Below are 15799 nucleotides of genomic sequence, written 5' to 3' on the forward strand. Positions count from 1 at the left end.
TAGTCTATAATAAGATTTTAGTAGAATTAGTAGAACTAAACTTCAGTATTTGTGTTCTGGCGTCTGAGAGGCAGCTTTCTGTGTGCACTTTTTCAGACTTATCCACGTCTGCTCTTCTGAATTTTAACTTTTAAGTATGACTATGTTTGCGCATCTGGGAACTGCCGCCTTCTATTTTGCCATTGGTGTTCAAAAAATACTTGGAAATCATTGAACTTCATGTGATTCTACAAGAGTGATTACTGATAACTGAAAAAAAAAAACAAAGCGGATACGACTTTCTAATTCGAGGGCCTTGATAGAAATGTAGTGGAGTAAAAAGTACGATATTTGTCTTTCAAATGTAGTGAAGTAAAAGTCATAAGTTTCCAGAAAAAATACTCCTCAAGGAAAGTACAGATACTCAAAAAGTGTACTTAAGTACAGCACTCAAGTAAATCTGCTTTTTACTGTCCACCTCAGCTCATTAAATCACCCCACCTCCCAGAAAGATAAAGAAATTCCGTCCAAATAGCTTTTAAAGTTATTTACCCCAGATAGCAAAAAATATCGGCACGGCTTCTTTTTGCCGCCGGCTCTAAGCTGTCGGCTATAGGTGCGTCCCGCTGGCGGTGATGAAACGTTTGCCGCCGAATACGTCACTCCCATTTCTTGCGAGATGCCGCGGCCGACTAGCCGGCGGGCCGCCGGCTTCATTTTCTCTGGCGGTTGCCTCCGCCTAATGGACCGCGGCCGGCTGGCGGCAAGCCGCTGTGAAATACAAGGATTTCTACTCTCAAATTCGACCAGCCACGTTGGCTATGTTTGGCTTGTTGGGAAATAGAGTGGAACTGACAGCATTTTAACTAGTTCTCACATTTGAAGCGATTATAAAATCATAATAGCCTATATGTGAATTATATCAAATATTAGTTTTTTTGCTCCAAAGCCATTAGGGTTTATAACAGATTCTTGACTCTTGATTCCATGATAAGGTTAGGTTTAGGAAATTACATTTAAATTTTCACTTGATTATTTGCATGTCGAGTGTGTTTAAACAGTGTTGGTCAATTTGACCCATGAATGTAATACTTTTGTTTTTTTTTAGCATAATAGGAGGGTTAAGAAAGTTTGAAAGTTCATTTTAGGATAACACTTATTTTTGTATTGCCCTTTTTTTCTATTTCTTTTTGGACTGACTTTAAAATAGACATGACAAAAAATTTGAACTAACTTCATGACATTTTACTTTGTTTTCAAAACCCATATTTTTCTGAAAAACAAAAATATATTGTTAATTATTTAGGAAAAATTCTACATTCATAAGACAAGAATAACTCAAAAGAAGCCCTCTAATATTACCTCTTATAAAGCTGATTTTTACAACTTTGAAACCCTCTCAAACATGAGGTCGCAAAACAAAAAGCTTACAAAAACAGAAACCTGAAAGCTTTTCAATTTCATGTGACTGCCTTAATATTATAAAGTATTTTCTATCTCAGAATTCTTATTTTTATGATTTATTTTATATACAGTGTTACATTTGTTGTTATTCTTTGTTCTACATATTCGGAACTGTACCACAATGCTTTATTATTTTTATTTTTCTCTCATTGTACTTTTTGTATTGTACTTGTCTATACATGTACTAATTTAAATAAAAATAAAAAAATAAAAAACAGAGAAGTACCTCCACCGGCCGAGAGGGGCAGTATACCTAAAAAAGGCGGAAGACAAACCGGTAAAACATACAGATTTACCAACAGCGGCCGCTCATCACATGGTTTTAGTATTTGAAGAGAGGAGATCAGAAAATATCCTCGACTACGAGCGTTTAAGTAAGTACATGTTTCCTTTTTGTGTCACACAATATTATGTTCATTTTTGATGTATATACCGGTAGGTTGTTTTAATTAGTTTGTTCAGACACGCACGCTGATATAGTGCACAATGCACAGTGTTGGCTAACACGTGCTGTTTCGCCTTTTTTACACACTGAGTTCAAGCATGTTCTACATGTTAAAATGTATCTAGCTACTGTAGGTAAGTTAGCCAAAGCTTTACATCTAGAAAGACTTAAGTTTAACTTTTGGTGTTTTCTAACAAAACAGAATGATGTATATAGGTTATTTAAATGATTGAGTTAGTCCGAACAAGCATGCTGCTAGGTCAGTTTTAGCAAGTGTTAGCTAACATGTGCTGTGTTGCTACTGTTCTTCTAGCGTTTAAGGTCATTTATGAGTTATTTCTCTGAACTGCTGTACTTTTTATGTTTGAGGACAATGCAGTTTACTTGAATCACTATACTGAATGAATACATTTTACTGTTCCACATTTGGCTGACCAGTTTTTCCCCCCACAGCATAGCTACTGTATATTCTGTATATAACGTTAACAATGCGGTTTTGTTCACATTTTCTTGCAGATACCTTGACCAGAGCACAATCGGTTATCTTCATCCACGAGACCTACTGTTGGACAATCGTTTCGGCTTTCAAGGTAAATAAATTGTTAGTCACAATGTCTAGTTACTGGGCTATAAGGAGAAGAATATTGAAAGGAGTTGAGATGGACAAACAGGAAATTGCAGATGTTGGAAACTTTAACAGTATGGAAAATTGTGCCTGTAGTTGTTGTTTTATATATATATATATATATATATATATATATATATATATATAATATAATATAATATAATATAATATAATTAAAATAAAATATTTTTATGTAGATTTCCAGAATGAGAACCAAGCCCTGAGGGAAAGCAATGCACAAGCAGGTGAGAACATGCACTCTTTCTTAAATTTTACTTTTTTGACTGTGATATAGGTCCAAAATTACCAAATGCCTTTCATTTTGTAGCTTCGGATGACAGCGGCTCACTTCATGAGCAGGTGAAGCAAGTTGGGACAATGTTGATGACGTTTGCTCGTACTGGGCAATCAGGTACAACTTGCAAACAACACCTGTGGTTGTTGGTTTAATTCCCACTGGGGCCACCTGTACATGTAGTAGACCTAGTTGTAAATGTCATAGTTTAGTAGTTGAGGGACCAGGACTGACTGCTTTATTCTTTTATTCTGTGAACCCCTGTAGGTGCAGATCAGACCCTAATGCTGCGACGTCTTGGAGAGTTTGGCGATGTTGTGCGTAGCATGGACAACAAAATGGACACTATGCTGCAACATTTCAGTGCCAATGTGTCTTTTGGAGAGTTATCCCTGCCAGGGGGCTTGACAACAGTTTGAGGCAGGATAAAGAGCTCCAGGAACGATTTGTAAGTGTGCTGATTTTGTTTATAATGCTTTAGGGTAATCTAAAAAGTAAAATTTAAGATTGTACACTGCATATTCTACAGTCTGAATCCACAGCCTGTCACATTTTTATATTTATGTATGAGAAGCTTCAGAGATATGTAATTTGTAACACTTTTTTGTATTTTCAGCTTCGGTTTTTGGCAATCAAATGTGGGAGGGACCTAAAGACAACCGTGTGGCGAATACTTCAGAGTATCTTCTCTAATCACCTTTCCATTAATACAACCTGGACGGGTGTAGGGGATAAAGCATGTTTTATCCATGTTCCTGAAGACCATTGTTCAAAGTAATATATATAAATATATAAATTTGTTATATATTTAAGTAGATGTGTGTGGCCTTATGACATTCACATGGAATGACAGATCTGTATTTTCTACAGGAGCCATCCGGAAGAACCCGGCAACCCAGGATGCCACTGATGAGGCGGTCCAGGTTAGCGCCATGCGTTACCTGAAAGGAGCATCTGATCGTGAAGGTGGAAAAAGACGCCGCACAGCTGAGAGGGACCCACAGCCGACCTCTTACACCTAGGCTGACTACTGACACCTGGAACCCTTTCTTTATCCTGCAGTCAGTAACATCAAGACCCCTAAAGAAGCCAGAAGTTTCAGGCTACACTCACCCAATCCACACTGTTCACTGTGGAAATTACTTTTTTTTTATTCCCTGTGACCCTGCCTTGAAGGCAGCTCCTTGGATAGATATGGGATGGCGAGGTTGTTTGTCCTTTATATAGGCGCACAAGAAATCACTGAAGATAAGCCAATTTGCGCTGCCTCATTCTGGAGGTCGGGGAAAACCGGAGAACCCATAGTCAGGCTTGTTATAATGTTCTGTTCTACTACTGTTCTATTCTTCTCCAGAGCTTTACTCTAAATTATTACCATTTATCCTATTGTTAGAAATGGCTTGTTAAATGTGATGTTATACCTCGATTTATTTGGTATCCTGCACATTCTTTGGTACCAAATATCCTCATTATTTGATATAATATTTAATGGTAATTCTTCCCAGAGCTGACCTATTTGTTATTAACAAATATTGTAAGTGTTATAATTTGCTTGTAAGGCTGTTTTTTTTTTTTTTTTTTAACCAAAATTTAATTGGAAACATGCAGGTTCTTTAGTAAAAATGTTTTGTTATTTATAGGCCTATTTAAGCTTATTTATTGTCTGTTATATTTCATTTATATTATCTTGTATCATTGACAGTTAATGTACTTTGAAATGTGGAATAAAAATGCCAAATGGGAATTTATCTGGTTTGTTCAATTATTATCCATCATAAACTGCATGTTACAAATATTATGAATAATAAATAAATATATATATATTTATTACACAATAAGCGGAGGCAGATCGCTCGAAAATAGCGTTTGCCTCCGACGGGCCGCCTTTTGGTATAAAGGCGGCGGAACGGCGGTTTGCCTGCGGGCCGGCGGCGGTACGAAGGCGGTAGGAAGCCGGCTGCCGCTTTTAAAAAGCGGCTGCCGCCGGCGGTGCGCCGTCAAACTTGTTTGCGATTACGCAATTCTGACGCTTCTACAGCCGCCGGATCACCGCCGGTGGTCCGCCGACTCATTGCTATCTGGGACGTTACCAGATTACTATTTACTCAAATCTGCTAATGACAATGTGATGAAGAGCTAACTTGTTTGCCATGAATCGATCGTTTCACTGTGCAGTCATTAAAATGGCTGTTGTCTGACCAATTCATTAACCTATAACTTTGCAATGCTTTGACGAATCATTCAGTTCTTTTAGTGACTTATTTCCAGCGCTGGCTCAAGCTGATGTGTGCCTTTTTTGGTAAAGATCGGACCACGACCTTGGAGGAATTTCAAAAAGTATTTTTTTTGTGTGTGTGTCAAATTCAAAATGGCGGAACATTTTATAGGCGGAGATATTTGTAGGGCTTGATTCAAGGATTTGATTCCAAAGTTTTGATCCAAATTGTGAATTGCCTTATCGCCCCCTAGTGTCAGACGGCGTGTGTTCGGGGTCGGACTCTGACACGATGAACTTTTAGGGCAGAAAATAAGAAGTAGAAGAAGATAATCATACAAACACAATAGGGTTCCAGCACCTTCGTTGTGAGTATGTGTGTGTGTGTGTGAGAGAGAGAGAGAGAGAGAGAGAGAGAGAGAGAGAGAGAGAGAGAGAGAGAGAGAGAGGAGAGAGAGAGAGAGAGAGAGATCGAGAGAGAGAGAGAGAGAGAGAGAGAGAGAGAGAGAGAGAGAGAGAGAGAGAGAGAGAGAGAGAGAGAGTGAGTGTGTGTGTGTGTGTGAGTGTGTGTGTGTGTGTGTGTGTGTGTGTGTGTGTGTGTGTGTGTGTGTGTGTTACCTCCGCGCCGGCAGGTGGCGCTATGAGCTGCTCGAGGAGTTGGCCGTTGCTGTAGTAACGCTGACGAGCGCGTCTGTGGCTGAGCGTGTGAGTGTAAATAAATCTGTTTGTGCTAAACTTCATCCTCACTATGATCATTAATGAAGAAGAAGAAGTGTCAGTTAATAACCGCCACACACATTAAAGGGTTTCGGACAGATTTAGAGACAAACCGCGACTAGCGGAGATCTACACACACTTGTGTTTGTCTGTGTTTATCGCTGTGTGTGTGTGTGTGTGGTGTGTGTGTGTGTGTGTGTGTGTGTGTGTGTGTGTGTGTGTGTGTGTGTGTGTGTGTGTGTGTGTGTGTGTGTGTGTGTGTGTGTGAGAGAGAGAGAGAGAGTGTGTGAGAGTTATGGATGTGTTGTTGCTCATTCTCTGTGTGTGTGTCTGTGTTTGTGAGTTATGGATGTGTTTTTGCTTATTCTGTAGGTGTGTGTGTGTGTGTGTGTGTGAGAGAGAGAGTGTGTGAGAGTTATGGATGTGTTGTTGCTCGTTCTGGAGGTGTGTGTGTGTGTGTGTGTGTGTGTGTGTGTATGTGTGTGTGTGTGTGAGTTATAGATGTGTTTTTTGCTCATTCCACAGGTGTGTGTGGAGGCGGGATGTCTGTGGTGAAGAGTCTCGTGCCCGCGCGCTTCCTCACGCTCGCCGCGCACCTGGTCATCATCATCACCATCTTCTGGTCCCGCGTGAGGACACACACACACAACACACACACACACACACACACACACACACACACACACACACACAACACACACACACACACACACACACACACACACACACAGACAGCTCTAACATTTAACAATTCTGCCTAGAGAGTCACATGACAACTCAGAGTGTTTTGTGTGTGTGTGTGTGTGTGTGTGTGTGTGTGTGCGTGCGTGCGTGCGTGCGTGCGTGCGTGCGTGTGCGTGTGTGTGTGTGTGTGTGTTCTACAGGAGAATAACATCCAGTCATGTCTGCCACTGGAATTCACTGAAGAGCAGTTCAGAACAGAAGACACACGGTAAAACACACACCAGCAGTTCAGAATCACAGCTCTGTTTGTCACACACACACACACACACACACACACACACACACACACAACCAACCAACAGCATGCCAGTGACATGATTCTTACGACTCTCTGCGCATAAAATACAAATGTATATAAGAACACCGGAATAGATAAGTTATTTATTTATTTATTATGCTGCTTATTATGCTCTTTTCTTTATTTTTAAAGTTTTAAAAAAAATACAGAAAAGAGGATAATAAACAGAAAATACAAGAAAAAATCAAATAAATAGAACACAGGAATAGAAAATTGAACAGAATTAAATGATTAAATGAAAAGAACATGATATACACGAATAGACGGAGTAGATCGTTTAACAGAAGAATAACACAAGTGTAAGAAAGACAAACACAAGCATAACTTAAACGATAAACATGAAATAGAATATGGGAATAGAAATATACGGATCAGATTTACACAGGAAAGAACATGGGAATAATGGACTTAAAAATAAAATAAAGATAAGAGCAAAAACAAGCAGAACCAACAAGAAATAATAGTCATATAATTCATGTAAGAAATGGCAAGCAATAAACATGATGACAAAAAAATAATACATGGATTAGAATTTAACAGGAATAGAATTTTTAGAAATAGGAAACTTGGCATAAAACATGTTAATAGAGCAGGAATATGATCAAAGAAAATACAAGATTCATTCAAATGAATAGAATATAGGAATTGGAATAGAAAATGTAATATTGGGATAAAATGTAGAACTTGATAATAGAACAGACATTAGAATAAAGGAATAAAGGGCATAGAAAATGTAACAGGAATAAAATATTCGTAGGAAAGAACATTTAAAGAATGGACACAAGAATATAACGTATAGAAAAGAGAATAAACAAGAATAACAAACAATAGCTACACAAAATAATCAAATAAATAGGATATAAGAAGAGGAATAAAACAGGAATATATATATATATATACGCTCTAAAAAAAAGGTTCTATATGGCACCAAAAATGGTTCTTGGCTCGTAATTCTGAAGAACCTCTGAAGAACCTCTGAAGAACTGCTGAAGAACCGGTGAAGAACCGGTGAAGAACCTCTGAAGAACCGCTGAAGAACTTCTGAAGAACCGGTGAAGAACTGCTGAAGAACCTCTGAAGAACCGCTGAAGAACCTCTGAAGAACCTCTAAAGAACCTCTGAAGAACCGCTAAAGAACCTCTGAAGAACCGCTGAAGAACCTCTGAAGAACCGCTGAAGAACCTCTGAAGAACCTCTGAAGAACCTCTGAAGAACCGCTAAAGAACCTCTGAAGAACCGCTGAAGAACCTCTGAAGAACCGCTGAAGAACCTCTGAAGAACCGCTGAAGAACCGCTGAAGAACCTCTGAAGAACCGCTGAAGAACCTCTGAAGAACCGCTGAAGAACCTCTGAAGAACCTCTGACGAACCTCTGAAGAACCGCTGAAGAACCGCTGAAGAACCTCTGAAGAACCGCTGAAGAACCGCTGAAGAACCTCTGAAGAACCGCTGAAGAACCTCTGAAGAACCTCTGAAGAACCGCTGAAGAACCGCTGAAGAACCTCTGAAGAACCGCTGAAGAACCGCTGAAGAACCGCTGAAGAACCTCTGAAGAACCTCTGAAGAACCGCTGAAGAACCGCTGAAGAACCTCTGAAGAACCGCTGAAGAACCTCTGAAGAGCCTCTGAAGAACCGCTGAAGAACCGCTGAAGAACCTCTGAAGAACTTCTGAAGAACCGGTGAAGAACCGGTGAAGAACCTCTGAAGAACCACTGAAGAACCTCTGAAGAACCGCTGAAGAACCGCTGAAGAACCTCTGAAGAACCGCTGAAGAACCGCTGAAGAACCTCTGAAGAACCGCTGAAGAACCGCTGAAGAACCTCTGAAGAACCTCTGAAGAACCTCTGGAGTACCGCTGAAGAACCACTGAAGAACCTCTGAAGAACCAGTGAAGAACCTCTGAAGAACCTCTGAAGAACCGCTGAAGAACCTCTGAAGAACCGCTGAAGAACCACTGAAGAACCTCTGAAGAACTTCTGAAGAACCGCTGAAGAACCTCTGAAGAACCCCTGAAGAACCGCTGAAGAACCTCTGAAGAACCGCTGAAGAACCTCTGAAGAACCGCTGAAGAACTTCTGAAGAACCGCTGAAGAACCTCTGAAGAACCGGTGAAGAACCTCTGAAGAACCTCTGAAGAACCGCTGAAGAACCTCTGAAGAACCTCTGAAGAACCGCTGAAGAACCTCTGAAGAACCGCTGAAGAACCGCTGAAGAACCTCTGAAGAACCGCTGAAGAACCTCTGAAGAACCGCTGAAGAACTGCTGAAGAACCTCTGAAGAACCTCTGAAGAACCGCTGAAGAACCGCTGAAGAACCTCTGAAGAACTTCTGAAGAACCTCTGAAGAACCGGTGAAGAACCTCTGAAGAACCACTGAAGAACCTCTGAAGAACCTCTGAAGAACCGCTGAAGAACCGCTGAAGAACCTCTGAAGAACCGCTGAAGAACCTCTGAAGAACCGCTGAAGAACCTCTGAAGAACCTCTGAAGAACCGCTGAAGAACCACTGAAGAACCTCTGAAGAACCTCTGAAGAACCTCTGAAGAACCGCTGAAGAACCTCTGAAGAACCGCTGAAGAACCTCTGAAGAACCGCTGAAGAACCACTGAAGAACCTCTGAAGAACTTCTGAAGAACCGCTGAAGAACCTCTGAAGAACCCCTGAAGAACCGCTGAAGAACCTCTGAAGAACCGCTGAAGAACCTCTGAAGAACTTCTGAAGAACCGCTGAAGAACCTCTGAAGAACCGCCGAAGAACCTCTGAAGAACCGCTGAAGAACCACTGAAGAACCTCTGAAGAACTTCTGAAGAACCGCTGAAGAACCTCTGAAGAACCCCTGAAGAACCGCTGAAGAACCTCTGAAGAACCGCTGAAGAACCGCTGAAGAACCTCTGAAGAACCGCTGAAGAACCTCTGAAGAACCGCTGAAGAACCTCTGAAGAACCGGTGAAGAACCTCTGAAGAACCTCTGAAGAACCGCTGAAGAACCTCTGAAGAACCGCTGAAGAACCTCTGAAGAACCGCTGAAGAACCGCTGAAGAACTGCTGAAGAACCTCTGAAGAACCGCTGAAGAACCCCTGAAGAACCGCTGAAGAACCTCTGAAGAACCGCTGAAGAACCGCTGAAGAACCTCTGAAGAACCGCTGAAGAACCTCTGAAGAACCGCTGAAGAACCTCTGAAGAACCTCTGAAGAACCAAAATTGGTGCTATATATCACTTAAAAACGTTCCCCTATTATTACGAGCCAAGAACTATTTTGGTGCCATATAGAACCTTTTTTTTAGAGTGTATGTTTACAGAACAGTAATAGGAAAAAATACAGAAGAAAGAAAGGAAAGAGCATGAAAAGAGTAAAAAATAAAATGAATAAAACATTTAAAGGTCCCATGGCATGGCATTTTTCTATTATTTTATAGTGTTTCCTGAGGTGTACTTATATTGTTAGTATGATTTTTACATCATAAAATGTCATAATTTAGAAATAAAAGGCATTTTTTCTATACTGCTGTTTGCCCTGTGGCTGAATGCCCTGCTACAAGAGGCGTGTCTGCTGTGAGACTTCAGTAAAAACGCCCACTGTTGTGATTGGCTGACATCTTTGCATTTTAAATGAGCGGAGGGGGCGTGGTTTAACGAGGCACGAGCAGGCACGAGTCTGCCAGAGACAGATGGACCTGTGTTCACTTCACATCAGTTCTCTCAGCACGTCTCAGTTCAGGGTGAACTGTTGTAGTTACTAGAATATACTTCAGGTTATTAGTTTATTTCTAGTCAGAGGGGCTGTCACTCATGTCAGAAAGTTAGTAAATTATGGATCAGCGCTGACTCGAGACGCGAACCGTTTAGAACGATTCAGTCCGATTTGGTGAACTGGTTCGGTTCACTAAAAAGAACCGATTCAAAAGAATGATTCGTTCGCGAACAGGACATCACGGAGACGGAGCGATTGCTAACAAAGTTATTTATAGTAACTACTGAGTTATGAGAGCGCTGTCTGTCAGCGCGAGTTTATTGTGTTTGTATCTGAGAGTTCTGAATAAACACGAGTCCCAGTCACACCGAGTCCTCTTCATTATTATTCTACCAACTTTGTAACACATGCAATGTACCATTACAGCGAGATGAACGAGTTAGTAAGTTTGATTAAAGCATTATTTCTAGATATGTTCCAATCATATGAATAGCGTCAGTGATGCGCATTGAGTAACTTACACAGCGCAAACAAAGACACAACAGCAGTAATCGAATGTAATCCAGTTTATTGTGGGGAAAGCTGGCTAGCCTAGCCGGATACCCTCACGCTTACCCCCCGTCTGCTTAATCTCACGCCGCGTTTGGGGCCTCCGCTGTGGGCCAGATGCAGTACTGGGGGTCGGGGATGTTGAAGGCCGAGCTTCGGCGTGTGTGAAGTTTATCTCTAAAGATGTGACTGCTGATGTTAAACAGAAAAGACTGTATGCACATTTTAGAACAGATAGACGCGACGAGGACGTACAAAACACTGACTCACAAGATAGAAAACACGGAAACACTGTTCTGTCTGTCTGGAGAGAGAGAAGCCGCAGCGTGTGCACGAATAATAAATAATTAGCTACACATAAGAAATCAATGATCACAGATCAGAAGGAACTGAAGAAAGACTTCTGTTTTCATTTGTACATCCAAACACTGAGAAACTGCCAGTTCACTCGTTCACAAGTAACGTTAATGATCTCGAGTGTTTGCATGGGCGTGCCTGATTCTCTGGGCGGAGGAAAGGGAGGAAACCGTTCCTGCTTGGACGTCAAACCAGGAGACTTCAGGATTGGCTCGTCTGGCCTTTCATTTTCTCAAAGGCAGAGAGAGACAGCCAGAACTCGGTTTTACACCGATCAACATTTCTATCCACTTGGGGACAATATTCAGGCTAGGGGAACTCATATTAATGTTGAAATACCTCATAAAATGAAAATTTCATGCCATGGGACCTTTAACATGGAGATATAACTGAGAAAGAACATGATCATAGAACAAAGAATAAAGAATAAAGGTCAAGAAAAAATAGTTTCTTCTTCTTCTTTTTCTTTTGACCCTAAGCCTTATAAATAATCATACAAGAAGAACATAGAATTCACATAATAGAACAGACATAGCAATACATTTTTTTTCACGCACACACACACACACACACACACACACACACACACACACACACACACACACACACACACACACACACACACACACACACACACACACACACACACACACACACACACACACACACACACACACACACACACACACACACACACACACACATAGACAAGCTTAAAACACAAGAACATTACAGCTCAATATATAGACGGTGTTTTGTGCTGATGAGGCTCCTGTAGTAACGTGTGTGTGTGTGTGTGTGTGTGTGTGTGTGTCAGGCTGGTGGTGGCTCTGTCGGTGACTCTGGCTCTGTTCCTCATTGAGCTGTCTGGGTTTCTGTCTGGAGGCTCCATGTTCAGCAGTAATCAGGCCCTTCTGTGTATCCTTACACTTTTTACACTTACCCTTTCACTCAACAACTCACACTCTTCACCTCAAAGCTAGAGCAACGAGGTACAATCAGTGATTCGTTCTGCTGTCTCTAATACTGTACATTAGGGATGCAACACTACAGTCCACGGTTCAACACACACCTCGGTTTTTAACCACGGTTTTCGGTTGGGTTCTGATGGCTTGTCACATCAGTTTTTTGTTATTCTATTCTTAGGCGACAGGAACAGCAAGAGGTGAAAGAGAAAAAAGACTATTTTTTATTGCAATACTCTTTCTTTATTTTACTTAAAAGAATTAAAAAACTTTAAACTTAAAACTTTACTTTAAAAAAACTCTTGTATTCCTAGTGTATTGTAAAATATAAAATTAATATATATAAAGATTTACACTGGCAGCTCAGAGCTGTACAGCAGCATTAAAGTATGAAATTGAATGAATAAATGTAAAATCAAAACACTTCACAGACTTCACTATAAAATATACATTATTCTTATTAAAGCTGCTGTATTAGTTTTTCAGTCAAGAGCAGTGAGTGATTTTCTGTTTGTCTTTTGTTGTTGTATTAACATTAAAGGAATAGTTCACTCAAAAATGAAAATTCTGTCATCGAGAAATGAATACAGGTTTGAACAATATTATAGTGAGTAAATAATGACATCATTTTACAGGAGAACTGTCCCTTTAAGGACGGCGTGTTCACTATAGACTGCGCCACTGTCAATTAAAGACCTGCACGCATCTAATACACACACACACACTGATTTTACTTTCACTTTAGACACAACCGACTGTGTTTATGTTAACCTTGTGTGTATTTGACAGTATTAGCGCAATAAGACGACTACTTAGTCCAGTAATCTCGTGTTTGACAGGCGTTTAGTGCGCACGCTCGGAAAAGCGCATGTTTTAAATGTTTTAAAACGCATGTAAATAATGAACTTTGGTGATTGTGAATAACTCTAGTGTTCTGTGAGTATAACTCTACCACTAGCGTGTGATGTGAATGTGGTGTTGTTCAGTATTGGGATGGAGGCAAATGATAGAATTTGTAGAAAAAGAATTAATTAAATGCAAAACCGAAAAAAACACAATTCACAAGCGTGTACTGAACCGTGAAGGCCGTACCGAACGGCTCAATATTATATTGAGAGTTGTGTCATCCCTACTGTATATAGAGCTTGAGTTTTATTCAAGCTGAAACAGAAGAGCTGATCCGATGGGTTTACATTCATCTGTGCCGCTCTCATCTGATTGGCCGAGGGTTTTCCTCTGTCTCCTCTGATTGGCTGAGGTGTTTCTCTTAACGTCGGCTCAGCTGTGGTCGCTCACTCCAGCGCCTGCGTCAGTTTGTCCTTCTTTGTTTTCCAACAGTGGCCCTGCTGGACATACTGGATCATATTCAGCCTCTGCAGGTCCGTCTTCTCCTTACACATCTTCTTTTTATAGCATTAAAGAGCCTCATTATGCTTTTTCAGGTATTCCCTGTCATGCAGTGTGTAATAGAGATGTTTGCAACTAATTAGCATAATGCCCGCCTCTGGTCGTGATTGGCTGAACAGCTTCTCTTAGCCCCGCCCTCACTGACTGTAGTTGTAACTAATTAGCATAATGCCCGCCTCTGGTCGTGATTGGCTGAACAGCGTTTCTTAGCCCCGCCCTCACTCACTGTAGTTGTAACTAATTAGCATAATGCCTGCCTCTGGTCGTGATTGGCTGAACAGCGTCTCTTAGCCCCGCCCTCACTCACTATAGTTGTAACTAATTAGCATAATGTCCGCCTCTGGTCGTGATTGGCTGAACAGCGTCTCTTAGCCCCGCCCTCACTCACTGTAGTTGTAACTCATTCGCATAATGCCCGCCTCTGGTCGTGATTGGCTGAACAGCGTCTCTTAGCCCCGCCCTCACTCACTGTAGTTGTAACTAATTAGCATAATGCCCGCCTCTGGTCGTGATTGGCTGAACAGCTTCTCTTAGCCCCGCCCTCACTCACTGTAGTTGTAACTAATTAGCATAATGCCCACCTCTGGTCGTGATTGGCTGAACAGCGTCTCTTAGCCCCGCCCTCACTCACTGTAGTCGTCTCTGAGACTGGAAGAGTTTGGTTGGTGTTGTTCATGAGGAGACGGTCAAACACACGCCATCATTACTGTTCCTATCACGAGCTGAGATTCAGATATGATAATGAGCGTTTGCTTTCTGACCAATCAGAGCAGAGCAGTTCTCAGAGAGGCGGAGCTTAGAGAGATGAAGCGTTTCAGACACTGAGAGAAAAGAGCTGATGCTGCAGTGGAGATTATGAGAGAACTCAAGTGTGTTTGAGCTGATGCAGGAGAACCTGACAAACAACACCAGGAGCTTTACAATATTAGCACAATAGGGCACTTTAAAATCATTTTATAAGTGTTATATAAGCTTTCCTGTAGCTCAAATACTTTTGACTAACAATTGTCCAACAAATGCATGATTGTAAAATATAAATGCGTTATTTCTACATAGTGCTTTGGTATATTAAAATGTTTAATGAAAATTGAAATTTTCCATCTGAATGGACCTATGTTAGTCATAATTCATCATTTGTGTGTGTGTGTGTGTGTGTGTGTGTGTGTGTGTGTGTGTGTGTGTGTGTGTGTGTGTGTGTGTGTGTGTGTGTGTGTGTGTGTGTGTGTGTGTGTGTGTGTGTGTGTGTGTGTGTGTGTGTGTGTGTGTGTGTGTGTGTTTGTGTGTGTTACAGTGTGTTTCCAGCGCTCTTCGAGTTCATTCTGCTCATCTCACTGAAGTCAGTGTGAGATTCTTCAGGATATGAAGACCCTGCGTATGAAAAACAGTATATTAAGAGTTTGGAGATGGTCTGTGTTCTCTTCAGTGTTTTACAGGAGTGTATCACTTCAGGAGGAGAAGTGGAGAGATGTGGAGCTGTTTCTGTGTGTTATGAGGGAATTAAATGTACATTTTCACAGCGAGTTTGTGTGCATTGTTGTCTTTTATAGCTTTGGGAACTTAATATGCATTTTATACAGAACTTGTGCACATATTTATACACTGTGAAAAAATATATATTTAAAAATTAAGTTACCTGGTTCCCTTAAAATTTTGAGTTCATTGAAAGTAAAAATTTGAGTTAATACAATGTTAATTTGAGAATCGACATCACCCTTCATTCAAATATTTTGTAAGCATATTGCGTAATTGTGTGTTTTATTTTTAATAATGCAGTGAAACATGCCAAATTGTGCTATTTTCATTCACATTTTTTTACATTTATGTGGTTCAGATACAATAATATTTTGAGTTTCTATTTATTAAACCAATTTCCTTCATTGTATTAACTCAAATTTATAATTTCAATGAACTCAAAATCTTGAAGCAACCAGGTTACTTACTTTTTTAAGTTAAACCAACAATATGTTTTTTTTTTTACAGTGTAGAAGCCTATTTCTGTCACATGAAAATCAGAATTGTTACACAAAAAGTACAAATTATGAATTAAA

The 15799-nt window shown here is 40.6% G+C and overlaps 1 protein-coding gene and 1 long non-coding RNA gene across 2 annotated transcripts; both read left to right on the top strand.

The window, feature by feature from the left end:
- Positions 1–557: 557 nt before the first annotated feature.
- LOC307139802 lies at positions 558–4268 on the top strand. The gene is made up of 7 exons (XR_013818173.1): positions 558–1817; positions 2405–2478; positions 2711–2758; positions 2842–2925; positions 3076–3256; positions 3425–3582; positions 3679–4268. It is a non-coding gene; the product is annotated as an uncharacterized lncRNA (long non-coding RNA).
- A 1405-nt stretch (positions 4269–5673) lies between these two features.
- On the top strand, positions 5674–15221 carry tmem107 (transmembrane protein 107). Its single transcript, XM_079838716.1, has 6 exons — positions 5674–5728; positions 6266–6369; positions 6625–6692; positions 12197–12297; positions 13627–13723; positions 15043–15221. The coding sequence occupies exons 2-6, from the start codon at positions 6283–6285 to the stop codon at positions 15095–15097; spliced, it is 408 nt and encodes a 135-aa protein (XP_079694842.1). The 5' UTR covers positions 5674–5728; positions 6266–6282; the 3' UTR covers positions 15098–15221.
- Positions 15222–15799: the final 578 nt, after the last annotated feature.

The sequence above is a fragment of the Gobio gobio genome (genome assembly GCF_949357685.1).
Source record: "Gobio gobio genome assembly, chromosome: 16".
In the NCBI taxonomy this organism is placed as follows: Eukaryota; Metazoa; Chordata; class Actinopteri; order Cypriniformes; family Gobionidae; genus Gobio; species Gobio gobio.

Bases quoted from the DNA above. Each gene is read 5' to 3' on its own strand.
- tmem107 (XM_079838716.1), top strand. From the start codon at position 6,283: ATGTCTGTGGTGAAGAGTCTCGTGCCCGCGCGCTTCCTCACGCTCGCC. The intron at 6,693-12,196 runs GTAAAACACACA...TGTGTGTGTCAG, and splicing joins TTCAGAACAGAAGACACACG to GCTGGTGGTGGCTCTGTCGG. The intron at 13,724-15,042 runs GTCCGTCTTCTC...TGTGTGTTACAG, and splicing joins ATCATATTCAGCCTCTGCAG to TGTGTTTCCAGCGCTCTTCG.